This window comes from Spermophilus citellus (genome assembly GCF_964194105.1).
Source record: "Spermophilus citellus genome assembly, chromosome: X".
NCBI classification, from domain to species: domain Eukaryota; kingdom Metazoa; phylum Chordata; class Mammalia; order Rodentia; family Sciuridae; genus Spermophilus; species Spermophilus citellus.
Window position 1 is genome coordinate 132,257,598 of NC_138190.1, and position 27,888 is coordinate 132,285,485.

The 27,888-nt window shown below is 38.5% G+C and overlaps 2 protein-coding genes across 6 annotated transcripts in view; one reads left to right on the top strand and one right to left on the bottom strand.

Moving 5' to 3' along the window:
• Positions 1 to 2,033: 2,033 nt before the first annotated feature.
• The window catches only part of ARHGEF6 (Rac/Cdc42 guanine nucleotide exchange factor 6), a 115,386-nt gene continuing 89,531 nt past the window's right edge, over positions 2,034 to 27,888 (bottom strand). For 2 of the 5 annotated variants that reach the window (XM_081276681.1, XM_081276682.1), the window contains 13 exons: positions 25,912 to 26,050; positions 23,710 to 23,769; positions 21,410 to 21,556; positions 18,560 to 18,646; positions 17,687 to 17,765; positions 16,540 to 16,685; positions 15,352 to 15,477; positions 13,762 to 13,782; positions 12,174 to 12,267; positions 11,003 to 11,080; positions 8,469 to 8,568; positions 6,382 to 6,436; positions 2,035 to 4,445 (listed from right to left, as the gene is read on the bottom strand). In XM_081276681.1, the coding sequence (XP_081132807.1) occupies positions 4,305 to 4,445; positions 6,382 to 6,436; positions 8,469 to 8,568; positions 11,003 to 11,080; positions 12,174 to 12,267; positions 13,762 to 13,782; positions 15,352 to 15,477; positions 16,540 to 16,685; positions 17,687 to 17,765; positions 18,560 to 18,646; positions 21,410 to 21,556; positions 23,710 to 23,769; positions 25,912 to 26,050 (1,273 nt within the window). In that variant the 3' untranslated portion in view covers positions 2,035 to 4,304. Of the gene's footprint in view, positions 4,446 to 6,381; positions 6,437 to 8,468; positions 8,569 to 11,002; positions 11,081 to 12,173; positions 12,268 to 13,761; positions 13,783 to 15,351; positions 15,478 to 16,539; positions 16,686 to 17,686; positions 17,766 to 18,559; positions 18,647 to 21,409; positions 21,557 to 23,709; positions 23,770 to 25,911; positions 26,051 to 27,888 lie in introns of all 5 variants that reach the window. The other 3 variants (XM_081276678.1, XM_081276679.1, XM_081276680.1) reach the window with 3 other exon arrangements.
• On the top strand, positions 4,899 to 5,225 carry LOC308638956 (protein BEX3-like; the record flags this gene model as incomplete). The annotated part of the gene is made up of 1 exon (XM_081276887.1): positions 4,899 to 5,225. One exon carries the CDS (start codon positions 4,899 to 4,901, stop codon positions 5,223 to 5,225), a length of 327 nt encoding a protein of 108 aa, XP_081133013.1.

A 27,888-nucleotide genomic window follows, 5' to 3' on the forward strand; every position in this document is an offset into this window, starting at 1 on the left:
TTAAAAAAAGGCACACTCACACATTGCTGGTGGGACTACAAATTGATGCAACCAATCTGGAAAGCAGTATGGAGATTCCTTAGAAAACTGGAATGGAACCACCATTCAAGACAGTTATCCCACTCCATGGTCTATACCCAAAGGACTTAAAATCAGCATACTATAGTAATGCAGCCACATCAATTCAATGTTTATAGCAGCTCAATTCACAATAGCTAAATTATAGAACCAACCTAGATGCCCTTCAGTAGATGAATGGATAAAGAAACTGTGGTATATATACTCAATGGAATATTACTTAGCATTAAAATAGAATAAAATTATGGCATTTTCAAGTAAATGGATGGAGTTAGAGAATATCATGCTAAGCATAGTAAGCCAATCCCCTAAAAAACCAAGACCAAATGTTCTTTCTGATAAGTGGATGCTGATCCATAATGGGGGGAAGGGGGTATGGGAAGAATGAAGGAACTGAGATGGGGCAAAGGAGAGAGGGGAGGGGAGGGAGCATGGGGGTAGGTAAGATGGTGGAATGAGATGGACATTATTATCCTAAATATATTTATGATTGCACAAATGGTGTGACTCCGTATCACTTACAACCAGAGAAATGAAAAGTTGTGTTCCATTTGTATACACTGAAACAAAATACATTCTGCTGTCATGTAAACTAATTAGGAAAAAAATAGAAAATAAATAAAGTAAAAAAAAAAGAATACAAATAACAAAGCTAGGTGTGGTGGCACATGCCTATAATTCCAGTGGCTTGGTAGACAATAGGTAGGCAGGAGGATCACAAGTTCAAAGCCAGCCTCAGCAACTTAGTGAGACACAAAGCAACTTAGTGAGACCCTGTCTCTAAATAAAATATAAAAAGAGGCTGGGGATGTGGCTCAGTGGTAAAATGCCCCTGGATTCAATTCCTGATTCATTCTCTCTCTCTCTCTCTCTCTCTCTCTCTCTCTCTCTCTCTCTCTCTCTTCTCTCTCTCTTCTCTCTCTCTCTCTCTCTCTCTCTCTCTCTCTCTCTCTCTCTCTCTCTTCTCTCTCTCTCTCTCTCTCTCTCTCTCTCTCTCTCTCTCTCTCTCTCTATATATATATATATATATATATATATATATATATATATATACTGGCAAGCATGTGTGGGAGGAAGGTGATACTATAAATCAGTCCAGCTACCATGGAAATAGTACAGAGGTTCCTCAAAAAACTAAACATGGAACAACCATATGATATAGCCATACCACTTCTCAGTGTTTATCCAAAGGAACTAAAGGAGTTTTATAAAATAGAACAAAATTATGTCATTTGCAAGAAAATAGATGGAACTGGAGAGAATTATGTTAAGTGATATAAGCCAGACTCAGAAAAACAAGGGTCATATATTTTCTCTCATATATGGAAGCTATAGGGTAAAAAAGAAATCTCTTGTGAAAAGTAGAAGGAAATCATGGACAGAGGAAGAGGATCAGGGGAGGGAAGAGGGAAGGCAAGGAGAGGTATTAAGGAGTGAAATTGATCAGATTATTTGCATGTATGAATATGCTGCAATGGAATCCATTACTCTGTACAATTAATGTACACCAATAAAAATTTCAAGTGAAACTCTCAGAAGTAGAGAATAGAATGGTGGTTTCCAGAGGCTGGGGTGGGGGTGGGGAGATGAGGAAATGCTCATCAAAGTGTACAAAGTTTTAGTTAGGAGGAATGAGTATGTGAGACCATTGTAAAACATGCTGACTACAGCTAATGATAATTTATGATGTATTTCAAAATAGTTAAGAGAGAATTTATAAATGTTCTCACCACAAAGCTATGATGACTATTTGAGGCAAGAGACATGTTTGTTAGCTGATATGATCTACCACAATGTATGTATGTATGTGTATGTATATATATATATATATATATATATATATACACCATACTATACCCATAAGTACAATTATTTTTCAATTAAAAATAAAATGAAACTTTAAACAATTAAAAGTGAAAACAAAGAAATCTTTCTTCACTCCACCTAGAAAAAAATAGAAACAAGTCACTTATGTTATAAAGCACTGTTTATTCTTCTTTATGGAAAATGTCAATTTTAAAAGTTTTTAAACTAAAAACAAGTTAGAAAATTTGCGCTTGTGTAAGAAGGGACATGACAGAGAAGAAACTGAGAGGCCTCTAATGGCAGCAGTTTAGTTACAGAGGAACAAGAACCCATTTATAGAGTATTGTAAACAACACAGCTATGAAGACACTTCTCTCGGGTTAACATGGCTTCATTTCCTTTATATTATTGTTTAGTGTATGAACACGGACAGCTCTCTGCACAAGCTTCATTACCCAGAGTACCAAGGGCCTCTCATCAGAAGGGCCAAGTCCCCAAAACATGCATATGTACATATCACTTTAAAATAAAGATCTTTCAATATCTTAAGCAATCAACTAAAATATTTTATAGTCACAAAAATGTTTCCTATGGATATACTTTGCACATTTATTGCAAGCCGTTAACTAACGCAGACAGGGCAGATGTGAAGATCTGTGTTGTTATTGTTTTAATTTTGAGGTGAAAGATGTCATATCTAAACTTCTGTGCTTAAAAACTGAACAACAACCATTCTTAGAAATATTCACTATTCACCTTCCGAAGATGTCTGTGTGTGATTGGCTGATGTTGGATTGTGGATGCTGTAACTTCTGCCATGCAGCAGGCACACAGAAGCCCTGTACCATAAAGCTATGGAACCCTGAGACTCTCAGTACCAGAAAGCAAAAGGGCTCCTCAGCAAGCTGAGGGATTCAAGTTCCAAGTTTGATTTTTAAACATTTGCAAATCGCACATTTATTAGGAATCCATCAAATGTATCTGTGCAGGACAACTTTTATCAGCCTATTGACCATTTGCCTTTCTTTTCAGTAACCGTCCCCATCTGTCCAAATGTCCCCTGTCTAGGTGGGAAGGAGGAGTGGGCTGCATTACTCTGTCCTATAGTCTTGGATAGACATTGAATTGAGCTGAATTTGGATGTGCACTGTTTTTTTGTGACTCTCTTCTAAACCTGGTTTCTCACAATTCTAATTTCTGGGATACTTACAAAATCAATGGTCTGATTCAATAAGTAACTTGAGTAAATCAGTTTCAAATAATCAGCATCACTAGGAACCAACAGAGCTACTAGAGGAGCCCTTTCATTCTGGATATACAAACTGGACCAACTTCACATTTCTGCAAATAATTCTTACAGTCCTACTCAAAAGAGGCTAATGATTATTACAACTTCTCATGGTGTAAAGGGGAAAGCAATAAAGTGAGTGACATGTCTATTAGGGCACAATATCTTCTCAATGCAGATTCTTTCAAAGAATGAGAGGTTGCAGTTTGAATATGCAATGTCAAATAACCACTCATATTCTAAGTTCATTTTTTTAAAAAGTAAGCAAAGCACATACATACTAGTTTACACAGCACTCAATATGGTTGGCTAAAAGCACAGGAGAAATATAGAACTTACACACTAGGCAGAAGGCTTGGAGGAGGGAACCCCATCATGCACTAGGAAGAGCTGGTCAACACTGCAGCTGAAGGAGGATTGCCTAATGTAATTTGCTGCTGGATTTGGTGTTGGCATGAATAACCAGAGCTTCTGCTCCACCTAGTTAAAATGTACACCAGCACAAAAATTATCAGGGTACTATAGTTTTCTTGGTCTTGTAGACAACATAGGGCAATAGTTTTAAATGGTGTGATTGAAGGGTGGCATGTGACAGTCTAGGAATAGTCGGGTAGATCCCTACTCTACTCATACCTCAGGAAGATTGCCTTCAGTAAATCAGGTACTGAGGAGCAGCTGAGCACAAGAAGTGAAGAGGGAAACCTGGGTTCATAATTATTACTCCATGGCCAGCTACTTTATGAAAACAGTCAACCCAACAAGCATGACCAGAGGGCAATGGCTATTGCAGAGGCACTGCGAAATGAAGGCCATCTGAAGAACACTGAAGCCATTTGCCTACATTAGCTTTTCTCTTCTTATTGAAAGAAGAAGATGCTGGGGCCACTTCTACCACCACTTTCTGCTTTTTCCCATTGAAAAGAAAAACCAATCAACCAATAATCGATCAACAGCAAACACCCAAACACACAGACTCACACACACATATTACCTGAGCACACTCACACATATACACACAGAGAGAGACTCAAACACAAAACAGAAGCCATAGAAGTGAGCAAAATGAGTCAAATCATTCAGCCAGACATTTGAAGATGCACCAAAAGCACAATGCCCAGCCGCACAGTGATGGTTATGGAAGAATCGGGGTCTTGCTACTGGATTCAGCTCTAATGCACTCATCTGTTTGCTTCAACAGCCTCCGGACCAGTTTTTCTAGATCCCTTCTTGACTTCAATTCTTCTTCCAGGCACTGCTTCATTCTTTTATTCTCCTACAATGGAAAAAGACCTGTCAATTACTGAACAGAGCGAGCCTTTCCCAGGCTCTTCCTGCTAATCTTCTTGGCACCCTTTACCTGTGATTACACTTTTTCTTTCTCAAACTCTGTTCCTGCAGCTTCTAAGACAAAGCAATTTTCTCACCTGCCTCTGCCCAACCCTTTCCATTCCTCTTTACTGAAATACAAGCATTCTTTTCATTTAACACTCCTGTCACTTAGTGTCTTCTCTTTCAACCCAAGTGTCTACTAAGGGACCTCCCAAATAACTCTGGTAGTGGTCACTCATATCTAGCTACCAGCTCCCTGCTGCCCTGCGCATGGTGGGCTGGCATCGGGCCCAGGAAAAGCAGAGCAGGTCTTCGGGGCCCAGTGTTGCAGCAGTGCACCTGTGTGAGAATCCAGAGGAGGGGGAGAAGGCAAGGATAGGCCCAGGTAAACAAAGAAATGGAGCAGCCTGTGCAGAATGGAGAGGAAGACCGCCCTTTGGGAGGAGGTAAAGGCTACCAGCCTGCAGGAAATAATAGATGGGGACAGGCCTGCCAACTTGCCCCTAATTTTCGATGGGCCATACCCAATAGGCAGATCAATGATGGGATGGGAGGAGATGGAGATGATATGGAAATGTTCATGGAGGAGATGAAAGAAATCAGGAGAAAACTTAGGGAACTGCAGTTGAGAAATTGTCTTGGTATTCTTAAGGGGGAGCTCTCTAATCACCATGACCATCATAATGAATTTTGCTTATGCCTTGACTTCTGCAATTTTCCATGAGATTAATACTGTGATTCCCCCTGTTTTCCTTTTCCTTGCATTTTCCCTATATGCCTTTACTGATCTTTTTGCTGTGAACCTTGTTATTTCCATGTGTCAAGTGGGTCTTACATTGCCAGCTTCTGATGAAGATTGCCTTTGCACCCAGCCTAAGTTTCTGCCAGCAGTAGAGTTTTACCCATTTGCATGGAAAAATTTAAAGTTAATAAAGCAGTTAAAAAGTAAAATAATAATAATAGCAACAACAACAACAACTCTGGTAGTGACCCCATCTCCTGAGCACAATGTCCACAACCCCAAATGCCAGCTTGGTATTTCTACCTAAGAGGTTCCAATCACATCAAACTCCCTAGGGATCCACAAACCATGATTGATGGTTCACTTTACATTTATATGCTGTTGTGATTTGGATAAGAGTTGTCCCCTGAAAGTACCTGGATTAATGCAGGAATGTTCAGAGATGAAATAGATTAGGAGATCTGAAACCTAACTCGTGGATTAATCCATCCATTTTATAGATTAATAATTTGAATGGACTAACTAGGTAGTAACTGGAGGCAGGTAGCATAAAGCTAGAGGAGACAGGTCACTGGGGATATGTTTTTGGGGTTTATATTTTGGATCCTCAGTCTCTTTCTCTCTGCCTCTCGGCTGCTATGAGCTGAACAGCTTTCCTCCAGTAGGCTCTTCCACTACGTTATTCAGCTTCACTCAGGCCCAAAGCAGTGGAGTTAGTAGACCATAGACTGAGACCTCTAAAACCATGAGCCCAAAATAAACCTCCCCTAAGTTGTTCTTGTCAGGTATTTTGGTCACAGCAATGAAAAGCTGACTAACACACACACACACACACACACACACACAATTGATTGATATGCCTTTCCTGAAGCTCTGTTTACAGATGTCAAAACAAAATAATCATAACTAAGTTTGGAACCCTATTTCAAACTGATAAGTAGGAATATAAGTAAGCCTCAGAAATCTAAACTCCAGGCCACATGGCAAAATCAATAAAACCCACCTTGATGACACAAGGAAAATAAAAATTCCCCCTTATCACCTTGCTCCTGGGCCTTTCCTGACAGCATCTCCCAGTGGGAAGCAAGGAAGATGGAGAGGTTCTGTTATCAGAGAAAATGACTTTTAATTTTATTACCTGCTTCAGTTCTTTGACTTCATCCTTCAAGGCATAAACAGTATCAACGAGGCTTCTAGAACATAAAGAGAAAATTCACAGATGAACGACTGGCACCAACATACAATTAAGTAATACTTAACTCCATAAACATATGGATCCTGGGAAGCAGTATATCTCTAGCCAGTGGGGAATGGGACTGCACTGACTAGTCCTTGCTTTCTTTTCATGGAAGAACAACTGCTGCATTCCAGAGCCGTGTAATGCACCTTCTCTGTAATTCCCTCCTCCTTGGCTACTCCCAGCTTGTATAACCAGAAAACAAGAGACTTAGACTATCATAAAGTTTTTCCCACCTTGAAATATAGTTAACAAATAAAAAATTGTATATATTTAAGGTATACAAATAAAAATTGTATATATTTAAGGTGTCTGGTGAGAACACTTATAATCTACTCTCTTAGAACACTCCAAATATATAGTACTGTATTGTTAATTTAGACCCCATGCTGTACATGAAGTCTACCAAAAAGTACTGATCCTGCCTAACCAAAACTTCATACCCTTTGACCAACAAGTTCCCATTTCCTTTACACCATGACAGCTTCCAGCAACCATTTCTCTGTTTCTATGAGTTTAACTTTTTAGATTCCCATCATAAGGTTTGGATTTCTGTGGCTTTAAGGCAGGAATGAATATCACTTAATGTATAATGAGAAGTGTCAGAAGGCCCTGTCCATACTATAGTAGCTCTGCTAAACCATTGCCTTTTTCACTTACCTGACCATAACTGACCTCACATGACACAAAATCAGGGCATTATTTCTGGACTATTTCATATGTTACAAAAAATGAGGAAGTACCCTGGATAAGCTGTGAAGCAGTCTTTCCTCTCAGGCTCTATCCCTGAACAAGGAGTTTAGAGATCTACATTCCAGTTCAGATCCTGCCACTTACTAGTCTTTTAACTTTGGATAATCAGCTTCCTTCTCATCTTCTCTTGGTCTTAGTTTCTTTGCATATAAAATGGGGATAAAAACCACATTCCCTGAAACTCTAGGAAAATTGTGAAGACTAATATAGATATAATAAAATTTATTATTATTATATTTATGTACTGAGTACTAGCTTTTATACTTAACTATAATTGTTCATACAACAATTTTAAAAGCATTGCTATAATTCATATTGTTCATATGAGGAAACAAGTCCAGAGAGGTGAAGGAAGTAGCACCAGGTCATACAACTAATGAGTAGTAGAATCAAGAGTTGAACCAGGCCTGGGCGTGCACGCGTGTTCTCTCTCTCTCTCTCTCTCTCTCTCTCTCTCTCTCTCTCTCTCTCTCTCTCTCTTTTAACTGTAGATGGACACAATATCTTTATTTTATTTATTTATTTTGATGTGGTGCTGGGGATGGAACCCAGTGCCTCACACATGCAAGGTGAGCACTCCACCACTGAGCCACAACCCCAGCCCAAGTGCTTTACCATTTCTGCCATATCACTTTATACACCAGATATAAGAATACATAATGATGTGAAGCACTTTGAAATGTGCTATCTTGTGCAAATTCAGGTCTGACTTCAGAAATGACTCAAGATTAAACAAATTAATTTTAACTACTTTGTATTTATTTTATGAGCCATAAGGTATCTATCCTCCAAGTCATACTTACTTCTGTGAAAGGTAGATCAGAGACTTAATTTCCCTGAATCTCAGCTTCCTCATCTGTAAAAGTGGTGAGAATCATGTTCGTCTCACTGGATTACTGTAGGACTTTGAGGTCAACCATGTGAAAGACTAGCCCTGACTCAAAAATTGTGAGAGGCACCCCTGTAGGCAGGGAAACCACAGCTATGGCATTCCTATATACCTTCCAGAGCACTGAACTCTTGGGTGCTCTGAAGCACATTACTTTCTGGGGGAGCTGGCTGCAAATGGAATTGTTCTGGAGGATTTTGGTCCTTCCACCATTCCTTTCCCCTTTTTCCTTCCCTTTGTAAGGGAGATATCCTTCCCAAGGCCCCCAACTGCATGCTCAGCAGAGGACTAGACTTTCTTTCCAGCCCCTGGACAAAACAGGAAAGATGTCACCTGCTCTACTCACTTTTCTTCAATTATGGTCTGGCCATTGCTTCTGGTTTCTTCAATGATGAGTTTCTCTTCCTCGGGGAGTAAGACTTGTGGAACAGAATCTTTGCGAGCACCTATAAATGAGGGTTGCAAGAGGGATAAGTGACTAGGAAAGATTACTTGTAAGAATTAGTTCTTTTCCACTATCATTACGGTTGGGTCTTTGTTCATAACATCCTGCTACCTTGTACTCAGAGATGAATATTTACTGATTATTTTTCCTGGCACAAGAAATTCTAAATGCTAAAATATATTACTTAATTTGGAGGGGGCATTTTGCATTCAGAAAAATAACATGAAATGATCACTGTAATAGCTGTTCTCAATCAAGACTCCCAGAATTTCCTGTTTTGCCCACTACAGCAAAGAGCTAACTAGCAATTGCACCATGCCTGCAGTTCTCTAGGACATTCACACCACATCCTATGCTATGCTATTCTATAATTTTAGTAAAGTTCAGGTTGAAAGCAGCACTGCATTAGACACAATGCTCTTGAAGGGTTCCAGAAGCAGCATTCCTGCTCATTTCTTTTCTTTGTGGTCCTAAAGGGGAATGGTGGGTCACTTAAACTGTTTTTGGGGAGGTACAGGGAGTTGAACTTAGGGGAACTTAACCACTAAGACGCATACCCAGCCCCTTTTTTTATTTTATTAGAGACAGGGTCTCCCTGAGTTGCTTAGTGCCTCACTGTTGCTGAGGCTGGCTTTGAATTTGCAGTCCTCCTGCCTCAGCCTCCAGAGCCACTGGAATTACAGGCATGTGCCACCATGCCCAGCCACTTAAGACTATTTTGATCCTGGGTAGAATGAGATCATCATGCCAGCAGAAAAGCTTCAAGTGTCCACACTTCTCTCTGCTCAGACTGTCTCCAGGCAATGGCACAGTAAAGGTGACAAAACAGACATGGAGGCCTGACCAAACAGCTCTCCTGAATCTTCAACTTCCTCCTCATTCTGGATCCTTCCTCTATGAGCTCAATTGCTTAATCCTTGGTCTCTCTGAGATGCTGGCCAAGTTCCTTCAGAGTTGTGTAAACTCACTGCCTTCACTTGATCATGCCCTGCTTTCATGAGGTGAGATGTGTCTCTACATTCTCCAGGGAATAGCACTTTGTAGATACATAATAAGTGTACAGAAGACTGGCTGACTGATAAATAAATGCAGCAAAAACAAAGAGCAGTCAGTTCCCGGGAAACAGGACATCTGACTGGGCTTGGCATCTGTCAAACATGCAAAAGAGAGGCTAAGGAGAAGGGGCATAAACGTGGCTATATTCAGGCTAGGACACCTGCTTACACCTTCACCTGTGAGTAGATGGGTGAACACTATGGAAGTGAAAAGAAGTGGTGGGGGACAGAGATGAGGTCAGATTCTATAGGAATATGCTCCTTCTGGTGTCTGCTTGTCTCCCTTGTACTCCTAACTTTCACAATAAAAACTGCTCTGACTTTTTTCTTCTGCGTCCTCCAAACTTGTTTTCAAAACTGGGCATGCCTGAAATCACAGCCAGGTTTTGTCTGTGAAGCAGAAAGTGTCCCTTCATGGTCAAATGGTTGACTTCCATGTGGAATTCTTTCCTCTTGACAGACTCACTTTGAAAGAATATGTGAAAGCAGTCTGCCTAAAAAATCCCCTCCCACACCAAGTGATTGATAAGTGGCTGTTCAAATGGAGCGTTGTGGGGCATTTGTTTCTTATGCAAATGTGAAAACCTCGCAATCAGTATCTTGAATGTCTATGATAATGGCAGACAAAAGACATTATCCATGTGACCTGGCTTTTATAAAGCACAAAGATGCATCAGAAAACATAATCCAGCTTTCATTTTGTAGCCTGCAAGTTGTGTAGGGAAATAACCTCACCTCAGAGCTCCCTGATCAATGTCATACATTTTGAACAGCCCTGCTACACTGCTACATATCCAGATTTTCAGAGAAACTTTGAAACTTGATTCTGGTGAAGCATTGTTTGTTTAAAATTCAGCTGATCAAAGATAGTATTTTGACTTCCTTTCCAAATCTGCCTCTAACATGAGATTAGCATCAGTTCACAGACACAGGAACTCTCTGGGCTCTTTAATTCCTAACTAGTGCTGGTGCAGGTATCTGTGTACTTCAAAGGAGAATGAATGGCTTTTTCAAATTGTTTTCATTTCGATCACCTCCAACTTTTTCCCTCTTGCATCTCTTTCTCTCTGGGTGAAAAGCAACAGTGGTAAACAAACCGCTCAGTAGCTAAAACCGCCTTATCTGAAAGATGCAGTCCTGCACCGCTCCTCTGCACTAAGTCACCTGCTTTCCACACCCTGCAACCCCATATGCATTGCCCCTCCCTCCCCCCTCTCTCTCTCCCTCTCCCTCCCTCCCTCCCTCCCTCCCTCTCTCTCTCTCTCTCTCTCTCTCTCTCTCTCTCTCTCTCTCTCTCTCCCCTAAGAGGCAGTGAGCAGTAAAGGAAGAAACACCAGTCATTAGAGAAAGTAGTTTGAAAGAATTTAGTTGAGGCATTACCTTGTTGAAAATTGGCGCTGGTGCAGTAGGCTTCGATCACCTTAAGAATCTGCGCATCTTCTTCCAGAGCAGCTGTACCTGTCAAATTGAATTAAAAAGGACTTCATAGATCAATGCCTCTGAACCCTCAAAATGATGCAGCACACTTCACCACCAAGGACCAACCTCTCTGATGAGTAATGTTTCTAAAAGGCAGTAGAAACAACTATTAGATCCTCATGCTAGAGAAGAGTGACAGCAACCCCACAGAACTCTGAACTGAGAGAGGCCTGCTCCTGCAGCCCAGAACTCTAAATTGGAGAGTCCTGTTTGCCATTTCTTGGAGGCCAAAATCACAGTGTAGACTTGATACTGGGTTCAGCTGTCATCCAATATACCACAACCTTCCTCTCCTTCAAATTTCAAGGCTCGACTTCTCTAGAAAACTTTCCACATTAACCCCCATCCATCTTTCCAGCCAGCTGGCATATTCATTGACTCTCCCTCTTCTCACCCATCTCCCCAACTCATTCTTGAAATGACTGGAAGGCACCCTGTTAATAAGTTGATGAAAATACTCAAGGTGTGTGTGGGGGATGAGGCATGCAGAAGTTAGAATCCAGCAAGAATTCATCCAAACTATATTTTTTTACTAATGCACATAGTACTACCACCTGTTTCAGACTTGCTTTTTTTACATGAGTCTCAAAGTACCTTGTCCACAGTATTATAGCCAAATAGGTATGTATGATTGGCTAACTGGCTTTGTAGCTTGCCTCTAAGTAAAGCCCTGTTTCTAGATGTCAGCAGGCCAATTCCTTGACGGAAAACATCACTGAGCTTTAGACTTCCTGAAAGGCTTCAGTATTCAGATCTATTTAGTCTACACTGTACAGGAAAACATTTCAGCCATCAGAAACTAAGAGGAAGAAATATGTATCCTTAGCAAATGAGTCCCGTTAGAAGTTCTAAACCAGGTGGGGCAAAATGTTTGGTGTCATAAAAATAAAGTAGATGATGTCTGCCTAAGATGACAAGAAGTACTTATTTAAAAGTCTTAGAGACGACCAAACCTATCCATACATTTATGTAACTGATGATGCCAAGAACAAACTGCTCTGATCATGTGCTTTGAAAAAATTCTCATGTTAGTTCATCCATAAATAACTTTCAGAAAATACAAAACACATACTTTTTCTAATTACATATTCCTCCTCTGATGGTTTTCTCTCAGTCTTTCTTTTATGAAGAAACTTCTTCATTGTTTTGGGGCTTTTACTGGACTCCTGTAAGGATAAAGTTCTCTTAATGAATTAAAATTCTCTCCCAAATTCAAATTAAAATAGAGCAAATTAAACACAATAGAATACCTTTCTCTTATTTTGATAGTTAGGAGTGCATCAGAATTTAATACTTTACATAATAAAAATGACTCAAATAAACTCTACAAGGTTAGATAAAATACAGGCGATGATATTATCCTCTCAAGTGCCATAACAATGAGAATAAGAATGGAGACAGTCTACTAAAGATGAGGCCAAATGCCTTTAGGGTACCATCTGCAGAGAAAGTAATGGGTACCAACCCTAGAAAAAAATAATAATATTTTTAAATTGGTTTATGTTCTCCACTGATACCATTTGAAGGGAATTAAATAATAACTGTGGCTAATAATATAGCATTTATCACTTTTCAAGAGCTTCAAAACTACTTTTAAGAGTATTTTTAGCAACAGCACCACAAAAAATATAATGTTCATTTGTCAGATGGGAAAGATTAAGACAGAGAGATTAAGTAATTTTTCCAAACTCAGAGAGAAGAGCCAAGTGAAGGATTTTCCAATAAATGATTGGGTTAAGAGTAATATACCGACAGACAAGCTGACCTATATATGTATAAAGCCATACTTTGAATTAGTAGACAGTGGAGAAGAGAATGACTAAATTTGCTTTTGCTTTAAGAATGATGAGAAAATTGAAAAAGAGTGCTCATTGTCAATATCCAAGCAAATGGATTAAATCTTACATTAGGGAAAAACTGTCATGATTACCTTATCCCAATCTTCCATGCAATGTACATATGTGATGCATAGATGATCATTAGTATTTTAAAATATATTAAACAATGCCAAATGTTTTCTCTGATATGAGGATGATCCATAAAGGGGATGGGAGGTGGAGCATGGGAGGAATGGAGGAACTCTATATAGGGCAGAGGGAAGAGAGGAGAAGGAAGGGGGTTATGGGGGTAGGAAAGATGGTGGAATGAGATGGACATCATTACCCTAAGTACATGTATGAAGACCTGAATGGTGTGACTCTACTTTGTATACAACTAGAGACATGAAAAATTATGCTCTATATGTGTACTATGAATTGAAATGTATTATGCTGTCATATATAACAAATTAGAAAAAAGAAAGAAAGAAAATATATTAAACAAAGAATTTCATTCCTTTTGCTTAGCCACAGTGATCCACTTAGGCTTAAAAACAGACAGACATGAAAAACTCACATGTGACAAAAATAAGAGGAAAAACAGTATTTAAAAAAAAACAGGAAATGGACCTTTTTAAAGCATTACATAGAAGATGACACTTTTTTATGTATCTCTCACAAGCCTGCTTTTTGAAGAAAGTACTTACATGTCAGAATCACATCTTCATATTTGAGCCACCAATTATAACAAGGGACAAAACAAGCATAAAGCAAAGCTTCATTCATCAAAGGTTACAGCACAACATATGTCACTGTAAGCCAAAGATATTGTTCTACCCTTACCTTTAAGATATAAGACATCCTCTAAAATGAATATGTAAAGAAAGAGAAGATGAGCGTGAGAGGTCGATGGTTATAATGACCAAATCCATTTATCAATAATTCTAAAACAACATTTGAAATGTTAGTGTTATCATAAATTACACAGAAAGAATATCATCACATTTCCCACATTAGTTTCAGGTGCAATTTCATCATGCAGAAGTCCAAAGAATACAGTACTGTGAAGAATAACGAAAACTGAAAATAACTGAAATACACACTGCATAGTAAGAATATATTAATCTCTTTCTCCAGCAGAAACAAAGTGATCATGCCTTAGTTTTAATAGATTAGTTATGTGAAGGATTAAGTCAACTGTACACTTCAAAGCTCACCCCTGCACTGAATTTAATAACTGACAACTATAAATTACCCATCATTGAAAAGGGGACCTACATAACTAGGAAGTGGCACTCCTGCTTTAGGTAATCAAAGAAGAAAAGTAGATGATTGCAGGAATTTCAGGTTAATTTCCAAGGCAAATCTATGGGACAGTTTTCTGGCCAAATTCTGAATAGAGGTGAACAATTCAGATTCAACTCAAGCATTTTCTCTCCTATTGTGTTGGGTCAAAAGTGTCCAAAAAAATCTCCTCCAATGTTCATACATCGTTCTATTTTTACTGCACTAAGAGTTGGAGGCAACAATTAATCAAAGCAGAAGCATGGTGGTTAAAATCAAAACATACTCAAAATTGAGCTAAGTCTGCATCATCCACTGAAACACACATTTGATATGCTGCCTTTGCAGTATAATTCTAAAGCTTGTATCATAATTGTCACAAACTTATTCTTCCCTCAATGAGACCTATTTAAAAAACAGATATTAATAAACAAGCACTTATTCTGAAAGCTAAAACTATAAGAAATTGGTTAGAGGGAGAAAAAAATCCCACTATATGGAAAAACTAACACTCCACACAGTTATAGAAGCTAGTGACTGACCTAACTGCAACTATGAGAGAAAAAAAAAAAAAAACCACCACCTTGAAATCCCACCTACTCAGATATCCAATGTCCCTTAAGGTTGTTGACAAGAAACCTCTCTTTAAAAAGACATTTCTTCCATTGAATTCTTTTCCCATTCCCACTGCAATAAATATTATTTTCATAGTTTGAACTCATGGCCTGCTCCTATAACACTTTCCTGATTTGGCTTAGTAGGTCAAAATGCTCCAAAATACAGAATTGGGTCTGTTTTGTTGAAAATTCAATTCCAAATAAAGTGGCTCTCATTTGAGATGTGTGTGCATGGTTAACTAACTTAAAGAATTCTCACAATCACATAAAGGTAAACCAGAGGCACTTCAGGAGGAGGTTGGAAAAATTCAGGCAATGCACATTAACCATGTAGGTATCTGATAAACTTTTGTAGATGGACAAAAGGGAAATAGAAAATTAAGAAACAAAAAAAATCACTGAGCCTGGTAATTCAAGATTAACTGACATATATCACCTATCGTACATTCTAGCACATTCTCACAGAACTGTTTGGAATAAGCTACAAGATTAGCTTGTCAGAAGCATTTTATACCATATGTAGCAAAATTACCTCTTTATAACCTAGGGCTGCTGATGGTCTAAGTGGAGGTGCAGGTCGTAGACAACTTAAACTCCACGGTTTTATAATTTGAGGAGGCTCCAAGGGTCCTCGGGGCTGTCCAGTAGAGCTAAAAGACTGGGAAAACGTCTTATGAGATGTTGGCAATCTGCCATCTGAACCCGACCTTGGGTCACACAGTAAGACAACCACAATCACTTCATTGGGTCAGCAAAGCCAGCCAGAGAAAGGAAATGATGGGGAAACAAAAGTCTCCAGTTTGAGAACTGGCACTTTCCACTAGAGATTATGGGGTCTCTAAAGAATAGCACAAAATTGACTCAACATCCCATGATCCTGTCCTTTCTCTCTCTCTTCTGCAATTTCATTGAAGTCAGAAGGTTCTCCCCTCTAGAAGAGAGGAAAGTTGTGTACCAGGCAACATTTGAGTTCAGTGATGTGTTTAGAACTCAAACAGGTGTTTAAATAGGTTATTTTATCAGAACAGCATACAGCACAGACTCAGCAATTGAAATCTAGCTAGTAGTTGGAAAAGTCAAGATTTGAACACAGATCTAAGGCCAAAGCCCATGTTCTACCACCACAATGCACAGTGCTCAAAATAGGAATTTTGGCATCACGGGAGTGTTAACAGACAACACAGCATATCTTCCATTTCACTCAACAAGTACAGTAAAATCTCATCAATTCAATTTTCATGAATTCTAAATGCAGGAACTCAGAGGAAGACAATAATGAAAGTTTATCTTTGAAGAAGGTTATTGAGCAAATGTGATAGCATGAATGAGGTTACATGGAAATGTTTAAGTACTTGGGGAAATAAGCTATTTGTTTTGACTCAGCATATTATTAATATGAAAATAACAGTTGCTAAACAAAGTAAGTTTTGTTGATCATGAAAACATCTTAGCAGGACTTTCGGTTGAAAACACTTGGCTAGTAGTTATTTGGAGAATATGAATACTGTCAAACAAAACTGCACACCTCTAAATGAAACTTTTTATTAATTTGGATGAGCCTCACAATGAGAAATCAGAATTAGTGAGGTTTAACTGTACTTCAAAATCTATGAATGAAAGATTAACCAAAGACGAAGGTTGTGCTCACTACTTCGTATTAAGTGTTCAGCAGGCAAGATCTGAAGTAAGCATTCCTGGGCAGAAAAAATGGACTACTTACGGAATGAGCACTACATGACGATGATGATGTTTTGGATAATGAACCACCAGAGGCAGGTCCTTTAGTCAGTCTGGACAGCTGCTCCAGCCATTCCTGGAAGTCCTGGCTATTGTTGCAATGGACCACAACTCTCTCTACTATGTTACCTGCATCATCCGATTGTGAACATTTGAAAAGAAAAGGCAAGGAAAACCTTGAGTTTGTCTCATTCATAAATATACCTCATACAACTAAGACTTGGGTGTCTATTTTCTGGGGTCTTCATATTCATGGATAACCTTTTCAAACTTCTATATTAGGAATAGATAAGCTATGATAAGAAAGTAAATAAATATTCATGTCTGTGTTATAAAACTGTACTTGATTTCTTCCACTTACAGAATCTTAGAAGTAGTGTAAAACCTTACTATGAACAAAATAGCAATCCAAAAATTTAAGCAGAATGTGCATCTAGTTCATAGTCTAAAGTGAGGCTCTTGTACTGGATCCCCCAATATTAAAGTCAGAATAAGATTTGGGCAAATACCAAATTATATGCTTTCTATTGGGAAAGAAGAGTACTGGTAAGGCCAGGGGTCATTATCCCAGTCTTAGCTGCTGAACCACATCAGTGCAAAAAGTGCAGTCATTACATGTAAATCACACAGGCCTGGCAAAAGGAATAACAGCCCAAAATGTCAGAGAGCATTACCAAGACCTGGCATTTTGCTCAAATTGTGAAGAAAGTTCCATGGCTTTTTAGCACTTTTTTGAAACACAACCAAATCTTGCTAATTCATAGGGGGATATTAAGATTGCTGGTAAAAGTCTACATCTTTGGATCCTCTGCCACTAGGGAATAGATGACAGAGAGAGAGAAAATTACATTTACCTCAGTCCATTTTGTTATTCTTTAGCTCTCACCAGTAGCTCTTATGCAAGGGAAGATTGAAACTAATGGCAAAGCCAAGGCTTTTAAATGACCAGGTGACTTCTCTGTTCTATCACTGTACCCTAGTTATTCCAAGAAATGGAATATGCTGTGCCATGTCCCCATAAAACTTTCTCATGGACTGTATAACAGAAAATAATTGCATTTATTTATTTAAACTCCACTTCATCCCCAAAAAGATTTGAAGTAGCTACATGAAAAAGTGAAATTACCTACCTGTGATTTCAAATGTGCAGTCATTCCCTTCAATTTCATCTAATCTAGTCACCACCATTCCTGGTATTGGTATTTTTCCCTACCAGAAAAAAAAAAGTAGATTCCCATTAATTCTATGATTTTATATATCTCTCTTAGATTCTTTGATCCTCTCTGAAATCACTGCTGAATTATAGGTAGATATATTTCTCTAGCCTGTTGATAGATAATGTTTCCTTGTTTAAAATTTTAATCAGACAAGGAAGCAAAGGGGAAACAAGGGTTGTGTTTGCCTAATACACCCTAAACAATGAGATCAGGATTTACAAAACGATTTACTTTTTGAACACGTTTTCACATGAAGTAGTAAACAAAGAAAAGGCTCAATTTTATGAAAATTTGCCATGGTCAGGCCAGGATATAACAGGCATTAATAACTTATAACACTCTGTATCTTGGGAGCACACTGAGGGAAGTTTAATTTCCTAAGGAGTTTAATGACTTGCATCTTAGATACCCAAATTGTGTGATGTGACTGTAATAAGACAATCACAGGAGCAGGTGCCAGCTTTGTATTTTCTCACCAATGATGATATGGACCTATAAAATATTGCTGCTAATTTATCCAACTGTAGACTTAGATTTCTATTTATACATTCAAAACCCAGTTCAGAAGCAGACCAATAGATATTCAGGACAAACTCATTACTAACACAAAGGTCTTTGATCTAATGAACATCTGTTCTGATAAGCTGTTTAATTACAATGAAGGATCAGAACATTCTGCCTGCCTTTGCTGGCTTGAGCTTTTAATGCTATAGTGGAGACATTATGTCTGAATGGAAGCCTATTTCATGTGGGTCCTGCCATTTGTCTTATATGAAATCTACTAACCTGATAGATAAAGCCACTCATCCGAGGACTTGCAGACAACATTAGCAAGACATTTGAAAATAACATAAGGTATCGCTCCTCTTTTTCCTGTGGTGGAATGAAAATATTAAATGGAGAATAGAAATTGGTCATTTTTATTAAGAATTTTAGATTTAAAAAAAAACATACTCAACCTCAAAGCACAAAACTAGTTTAATTATACTTTCACATGGACATAAACACACAATTTCTCTCTCCTTCTTAAACATAAAGTTAAATACACATAACCACACGTTTCCCAAATACATAAGCCTGAGAGGTCAACAGTTTATGTAGCCAGTGCAATGAGCTAGGCCTGGGCACAAATAAGTCTCTAAGTTCACAAAACAAAAATACAATTTTACTTTGAAAAGTGGAAAAAGAATTGGTTTCTTACTCTTTTTTTCTTTCTTTCTTCTTTTTTTTTTTTGTGATACTAGGGATTAAACCCAAGGATTTACACATACTAGGCAGAGGCCCTACCACTGAGCTACACCCCCAGCCCATGAAGTGGCTTTTGAGTTATGCTCTAATGCATGTGAATTTTTTATTCACAAAATTATTTTTAATCATCAAAAATAGGATAATTAATTATATCCATATAAAACACAGAAGTAAACACAGTTTTAAAAAATTTTGTGTGATTTTGTATATGAATAGTGCTGGGGGTCAAACCCAGGGCCTCATGCATACTAAACACACACTCTAGCACTGAACTGCACTCCTCAGCCCAATTTTGTGTTTTTTTAATTTACACATAATAATTGTACATATTTATATGATACAATGTTATATTTCATGTATACATTATGTAATGATTAAATCAGTATAATTAGTATATCCACCATCTTAAACTTTTCTCATTTCTTTACAGTGAGCACATTCAAAATCCTCACTCCCAGCTCTTTTGAGATACATATAATGCATTAATGTTAACTATATTTTTATAGCATTAGAAGAATCTTCATATATGAGGGTTCTTGGAATCCCTTAAATAGACATGCAATTGGTAAATGCAAAATTCCCATTTGGCTTTCATGCCCAGCCATCTTAGCCACAATTGTCTGCATGCCTGTCTGTATTCACCTCCTCCTATTTGAGAAGAGTTAACACTCAGAGGCTAACTATTCTAACAAGTGCTCTACATTCTCACCAACCTTTCTCTCATCTAGTTTTCTTCTGCATATATCTCCTCTCCTCCTTCCTCCTGCAGCCTCCCATGCTTTACTAAGCTTTTCCCCTTTTGCCTTTAACATATGTGGATCTGCTGTCCTAAAAGGCTTTGCTCTTCCCATGTGACTCCTTATACATAATATCTCATTTCTTGACATTTTATTGCCAAATTACTTGCTGCCTTCATTTTCTTCCCATTGATCCCTCCCTAACTGCACCCCTACTGCTTTCTCAAAGCCATCAATAACTGCCTTCTAGCAAAATCCAATGGCTTCTTCTTGGTTCTCACATTCCTTGACCTTTGAACCCTCTGGAGCACTCAGCTTGCTGACAACTTTCAAGTGCTCCTCCAAGAATTTCCATGATACCACAAACCCCCAATTCTTTTCTACCCTCCTATTTGTCTTTCTTTTTTCTGGCATTTGTTCCTCCTCCTTTCACCCAAGGGATTTATCCCAAAGATGTGAAATGACTAATAGTTAGACTCACTGCATTAACCTTCCCCAGGGTATCTGCATTTTCAATGAGATTGCTTATTAACCCAAAGTAATGAATCTCTGCCAGAGACACATCTGGGAATATAGGAAGATGTTTTGGGAGAGGGAAGACAATTCTAACACCCGATAAATCATAGCAGGTGACATAATCAACCTTTCTCCCTTACCCTACCCCCTTCTTAAAAGAAATAATCTATCTTCAGCCCCTGTGCTTCTCTTTGAATATTTACCTCCTAGGAAGGCATATCTGTCAGGGACATCTAAATCTCTACCTGTAACTCTGACCTATCACCCACATTTCCATACTATTTCAACAGCTGCCTACAAGACATCTTCACATGGATAGCTATAGTCTCTTGAAAGTTAACAGGTCTAAAATTACATTCATCATCTCCTCTAGCCCATGGGTCACCCATTCCCATTGACTTTCCCATTTAAGCATGTTTCAGAGTTGCCTCTTATGCTCTATTACCTCTACCACCACCTTGGCTGGGGGTACTTCTCACTTCCCATTCAGGTTGCCCTTTTTGTTTCTAGTCCCATCCTCATCTGATTAATGTGTTCACCAGATTAAGTGTCAAACAGCCCTTTCTTTATGTTTTTCTGCTACTCAGTACTCTTTCATTACTTCCTATTGCCTGCTGCATCAATCTAAACTGCTCTAGCCCAATGTCCAATGTTCTTCAAAACCTGATTCATTTAACCTTTTCTTTCATTCACTATGTCTAAAATGCTTCTTCTGATGCCCGAAGTCTAGTTTTCTTACTGCCCTACAGAAAAAAGTCACATTCCTATTCTCGCTTGAAATAAAAATGACCTCTACTTTATCCTCCCTTTTTCTTTTTAGCATCTTCCTCCTTGAGTCCTGTCTCTATAAGGTCTTTTTGGTTGCTCCCTTCTCTGAATTTCTATGGACTCTACTGCTGGCTATTTGGTTTGTTTTCTAGTTGCAATTTGCATTTGAATCTATTTTAGTGTGTTATTTGAAAGCAAAGCTTGTTCCTTCTCTTTATTTCCCATAGCACCTAGCAGACTGTTGGGCAAAGAAGGGGTGTTCAGTTTCTGATTTGAATGCTCAAGCATTTGTCCTTGATAGAAGGACAAATAAAGGAAGAAAAATATGAAACATAGAAGAAAAATGTTAATATTTAAAGCACTTTACCTCACATGTTCCATACTGCACCATTACTTGTGACATAAAAATCACATTTCCCAAGGTTTTAATATCTTCCCCTTCCCATGCCTGAATAGGTTCTGAAAGTATCTGTAACTCCAGCTGTTTTCTCTTTCTCAGATCTTGGCACTGTCCCTACAGAACCAAAACAGAGCACATTTTTGCAAAACAAGAATTCTTATGAAACAGATCAGTGAAAGTTATCAGACCTAACAGAAGATCAACGTAAGATGCGACATTTGCCTCTCACATTCACAAATCCCATTATTCTTCACCTTGAATTCCATGAACAGACCCATTCCTGACAGACAGAAGATCCACTATCTTTAGTCTCAAGCTTTGAGCTCCTAAAAGTTATATGAGGATGAACTACTTTTCATTTCACCAAAGCATCAAAATAGAAGGGTAGAGGGCTGGGGATACAGCTCAGTTGGTAGAGTCCTTGCCTTGCATGCAAAAGGCCCTGGGTTCAATCCAGCTCCACACCCACACCAAAAAAAAAAAAGATCGAAGGGTAGAAAGGGTTTGCTTGTCCCTCCTTGTAAGAGTCTATAAGGACAAGTAGTGGAATCAGATAAAGCAGAGGCAGGAAAACAGCTGACAGATTTAGATCTGTAGATTGGTACGGTGCTCTAGATCCTTGCCATCTTGTCTATCTTGGTATAAATAGGGCTTCAGTTATTACAAAGTAATTTTATTTTTCTAGCATATCTTCACTTTCCATCAAGGTAACATCCTCATAATAACAAAAACAAACAAACAAACAAAAGCTACAAGACTTATAGAAAAGAGACTGGCAAGAAAAATGTAAATTCATTTTTATGGCACAGGGAACCAAACTGAGCTTATAATGAAACACATGCACCACTCTGCTCTGTGCAGAGGGAGCAATACTAGATTGCTATAAAAAATACTAAATTAATTTTCCTTTCCAAAGGGATTAGGAAAAGGAGGACAACAGAATTTCATGATGACAAACTGAAAATTCAAACCAAGAAACAATTTACTGTTTATGTTCACACTGGCAAACAGTAAATTGTGGAGTGTGAACATTATACACACACACACACACACACACACACACACACACATCCCTGCTTTAGAAAGTGTGAGGCTACCTTAGAGTAATTTAACAGCACTCATTCCAAATTGAATACAAAATAAGCATATGGTTAGTTATATTACTGTTTCCAAATGACTGTAATGTAATAGCTTTTTGGAAGTGATTTTTCCATAAAATCTCTGTTGCCTCATTCAGCTAAATGGATACTTGAAGAAATAAATTTATTATAAAGATACTTTCCTGCATCTATACCAAAAATAAACTGACTACAACCACCAAAGCAGGTTTTACATGATCAAAAATAAAAGCAGTTTTTTTTTCAAAGAGGCATTTTATATTCCATTGACACAGGAAAAATAAGAAACAAATTACAACAAATGCCATGGGTTTCAGTGGGCTGTTCAATTAGGTGGAGCCATGTGAAACTGCCAGGATTTGATTGTTTTTAAGGCACAACAGCAGCAATGTTAACTTAATACCTTACTCTGGTCTTCAACTTGCTGTTTAACCATGGATATGCCAGTTACTGATCTTTTAACAGCAATATAAATGAGGTGATGGTAAACACTGCATCACAAACTTACAGCAAGGAAAATAACTGAACATTGATCCAAATAACTTAGTATGCTACAGAAATGTCAAAAATGTAGCTAAACTTAATCCATCACCAAAAATAAAATTTTCTTTGCTTTTAAAATGGCACCAAGTTGTTTTACATCAGTGGGTTCAAGAACACACATTAATCATGATGTTCAAGATACAAGATTTCAGTACCTTTGGTAGCAACCTATATAAAGCAATTGTATTTAGTAGAGTTTTTTTTTCCTTTTATAAAGGATTTCTTTTTCATATGCAAAGAACAAACTCAAGCCCTTTGACATAGTTGATTCCAGTACTGATGCCAATCAGTGAATGACGAGTTATACAGACATACGGTGAGGAAAGGGGGTAAAGACAAAGACAAAAGGAAACCCCCCACCTACACACCAATGCTTAATGTGGCCAAGACTTCAAATGTGATTGCTTTATATCTTTAGCCTGGCAACCTTTCATAGATAAGCATGATTTTGGGAGGACAAAATGACATGAAACAATCACTGCAATACTGTCATGAAAGGTCTGAAGACCTTTGCATAATAAAGAAAATATTACACACAAATCATTCTTTCAGGAACAAAATACAGAAAACGGAGAGTGACCATTCTCCACTTAAAACATGACCTACCATGAGCATTTTGAATGCTACGATTGCTTTCAGAATATCCTGATGATCTGGATGAGTATCCTATCAAAGTAAATATTGAAAACAATATTAGCAGAGAACGGGTCATCAGTAGCCAGGGGTTCCAGGTGGGAGGAAAGTGTGGCCCCAAATGATAGTAAGCAAGAATTTTGGAAGGTGACAGAATCATCCCAACTGTAGTGATGATAACACAAGTCTATACCTGTGTTAAAGTCAAAGAACAGTGAACCAAAAGAAAATTTAATTATCTAATAATTGAGATTCCAAATGTCAGTCTGTGTTTTAATCCTTAAACTAGCATAGAGTATAATGGACTTTTAAAACAGCAGGTATCACAGCATATATTTAGTAACAGCACAGTAGATACAATTATTGAAGCAAGAGTTCCCATTTCTCTTTTTTGCTGTTGTGCTTTAGATAATAAATATTTAGCAATGAATATGGTAATTAAATAATTACCTGAGGGACCATGTTAAGTCATAGCATATACCTAACCTTGAGGGGTTATATGGGGTTATACCTCACCTGAAGGGTGTATGTTAAATGTATGTAAACCTAACCCCTGGAACTCAGCTGGCACAGTAGGAAGATGCAATCTGCTCAACCGGTTTTGGGTGAGAAAATACAGAGCTGAACTTGAACATTATCAGAGTCTGACTCAAGCCAAGAATAATATTGCTCATGGAAAGTAGGTTTGTATTCCTTTATAACAAAATTTGTAGTCACCCAAACCAGTTGACAATTGAGAATTTCAGATTCCATTCTACTGCTAGCCAGCGATCATGCCCAGCAATCAGAAATATGGATAGTGTCTCAGCACTGGTGAACTAGCAGGAAGGAGGTGTCTTAAAGGATGGTGGGCAATGGGAAGCAAGCCAAAGACAATGTGAACAATTGAAGGCAGGGGTAGAAACAGGCTCCACTACAAGGAAAGCCAAAATAGAGAATCTGAGCTGTGGGAGCATCTTCTTACTGCTTTGAGGTTTTATTTTCTCCCCAAATTAAATGTGTATTTGTACTTCAGTACTAAGAAGTAACAGAAACTTAGGCCATTGGTTTCTGGATTTTTGTGATAAGCAAGGAGGGGCAAACCTCAAACGGTTCAGCCAACCAGTTTGATATGGAAAGACCTCCAGAGGCCAACACCTTTCCAAGCCCTAACTGAAATTTCATTCCGGCAGGCTTTATTCACCTGCTCCCCACTGCCTCCAGCTTTCAGGCAGGTCAAACACCCTGAGAATGCGGTTTCCCTCAGAGTACATGATTTCAATCCTGACAAATGCTGACAAGCCTGACAGCATGCAACCTTTTGCTTTAAAGATAATCAGCCCTTTTAAAACCTCAAAACCTTCCCCCAGACACAGGAAGAGCAACTAGGGTAAATGCAGCCTCCCCCAGGGGGCCCTCCTCTCCCACCCACACCTCCACACCCCATGCATAATCACCAAAGAACAGCTTAAAGAGCTATCCCTGTTGACTGGTTTTTAATCACAACAGGATTTGGGCTCTTGATGAAAAATGATTCAATGATCAGTCTTCATCACAAATCTTAATATTTATAAAAGATTATACACTGTGTCATGTAAACTGTAAGTTTATGAGCCAAAATGTGATGGGACTTTGATGTAGATGTACTGGTGTATAGAGAAATGCATTAATATTGGATGCATTGATTAATCTTGAAGGAATACCAGAATCTTCCACTGTAATCCAGAGTCAGAAAGCTGAATGATTGCAGTGTTCTGGAGATTAAATATTCCTGTCTACAATGAATGTGTTGTTTGTATTTTCTGATGTTGGTTTGCTTTACCTCCCACAATACATTTGGTTAATAGACCAGAACAGAGATTTCTAGGTCTGATTTTGACTGCACCACAATCTACAGATGAGAAGGCAAAAGAAAACCTAAGTAAATATAGATTTGAAGCAAGAAACAGGACCAAGACTTGGGAAGAAGGGAGGGGGATAATGATCATGAACATTTAGTACAAAAGAAAATAGATCTTACTTGGTTGCATAAAAAAGTAAAGTAGAAGCCTTGGAAGAAGGAAGATGGGAGTGAGTAAATTTTGAAATAGACATTTTCTGGATCTTCATCAGGGCTAGTTTAGAGGCAAACTGACTGCTTTCCAGAGCAGAGGGTCATACAGGTACAGAAGCTTAGAAAAGCTTGCCTTGCCTTACCTCCATATGTCGTTCCAGCTCTTGTAAAAGAGTAACATACTTTTCTAGTCGCATAAATGGCTTGCTGAGGCTTGTGGTTAAAATGAGGATACCTGGGCTGGATGCACCTTGATTTTCCATAAATTGTTCCAGATCATCACTAGTAAAAAATGAATATAGCTTTGTTACTGCTGACTATCCCAAGTAAACAGTTGTCAATCAAACATTATTTTACTGTATTTCCCACAATATAAAACCAAATAAAAATTTATTTAACTGGTCCAAAATGCTGTTCAATTTATTTCAACTCAATTCAACCAACATTTATTCAGTTCTTCCTTTTCCATTGGCCCTGTGCCCAGCAAGGGGACTCCAGTGGTGACCAGTCATAATCTCTGATGTCCTTGACTCAGTCAGCACTTACTGACTAAGCATCTACTAAGTGGTATGCTCTGTTCTCTGACAGGGATATAGCAATGAATGAAGCAAAAATCCGCAGGATGGGGCACCCATCCTTCAGGAGCTTGCACCCAGGGGGATGGGGCATGTAGACCATCAGACGACCTCAACTTAAGTTTAAAAAAATAATATATTTTCTTAGTCACTTCAAATATTCTAGATATTTGCTGGTCAAATACTATGATTAGCAACTCACTAAGTACTCCCTGTCACCCATTTGCAATGTTCTAGAATAAAGTCCTACATTCAGGTAACAATATGTTGTAAGACTCACCAAAAAGTCACTTAGCCTAGGATCTGAATCCAGTATTGCAGAATACCTGAACACTTCCATAAGGCAGCAATATGGTGAAAAGAGTAATAATAGGTTGTGAACTATGTCCTATAAATGTTTAACTCTCAGCCCTTTAGCATGCTTCCAAATCGTCTCCTTTCCACTCATAGGGGTGTTGAGTCCTGGGACCACTTGGCCATTTTAATAATCTTCTGCCTGACTGACAACATATTTTGAAATTTTTGTTTTCTCCCTTGACTCCTTGACTTTCTTGGTTGCCCATTCATATCCAACCAGTCCCAGTTCTCCTTGGATCCATTCCTTCTGCTACAGCCTAAATCCAAGCTTTCATTGCATCCAAATCTGGCTTGCTTCAATAGGCCAACTGATCTCCTAGCTTCCAGACTCTTTCACCTGCAAATCATCCTGCAGACCATGACTTAAGTCCCACTACTTTCCCACTCAAAAACCTCTGAGTTGGGTGTGGTGGTGCATGCCTGTAATCCCAGCAGCTCTGAAGCCTTGAGGCGGGAGGATCATGAGTTCAAAGCCAGCCTCAGCAACTTACCAAGGCCCTAAGCAACTCAGTGAGTTGAGTGCCTACAAGGTCAAGTATTAACTTTTTAGACTCTTACTGATTGCAACAACCTTTCTCACCACTCCCCAACAGGAACCCCTATACTGAGAAGTGACCTACTTATTCTTCCTAGAGCACATCTTGTGCTGTGGTTCCAACTGTAGTATGTTGCCACAGGTTGCAAAATGTGTTTAAAGAGACTTGTTATTGGTATTCAAGTATGGGGGATTGGGAATAGAGTGGATCACAGTTGATTTCTATTAATAATAAACACTCTTCCTCCTTGGGCATCTGTAAGCAACTAACACATCAGTAGCTTGGAGTCATGCATTAGCACACGTATGTCAGGGAGAAGAAAGAGGGGTTGGGGTTGTAGCTCAATGGCAGAGCACTTGCTTAGCATGTGTGAGGCACTGGGTTCAATCTTCAGCACCACATTAAAAATAATAAATAAAATAAAGGTATAACATGTTTTTAAAGAAAAAAAATGATGTAGTTTGATCCCCAACACCATAAAAATCAATTTAAAAAGAAGAGAGAAGAAAGGCAGGAATGGGCATCTTACTGAACACTAGATCACATTTGGGTGGTCCCATCAAACCATGGCTACTAAGTATTTTATTTCAGTTTTGTCCCAGAAGCAGCTGAGAAGTAGGAAGTGCCCTGGGCTTAGAATCAGAAAACAGAT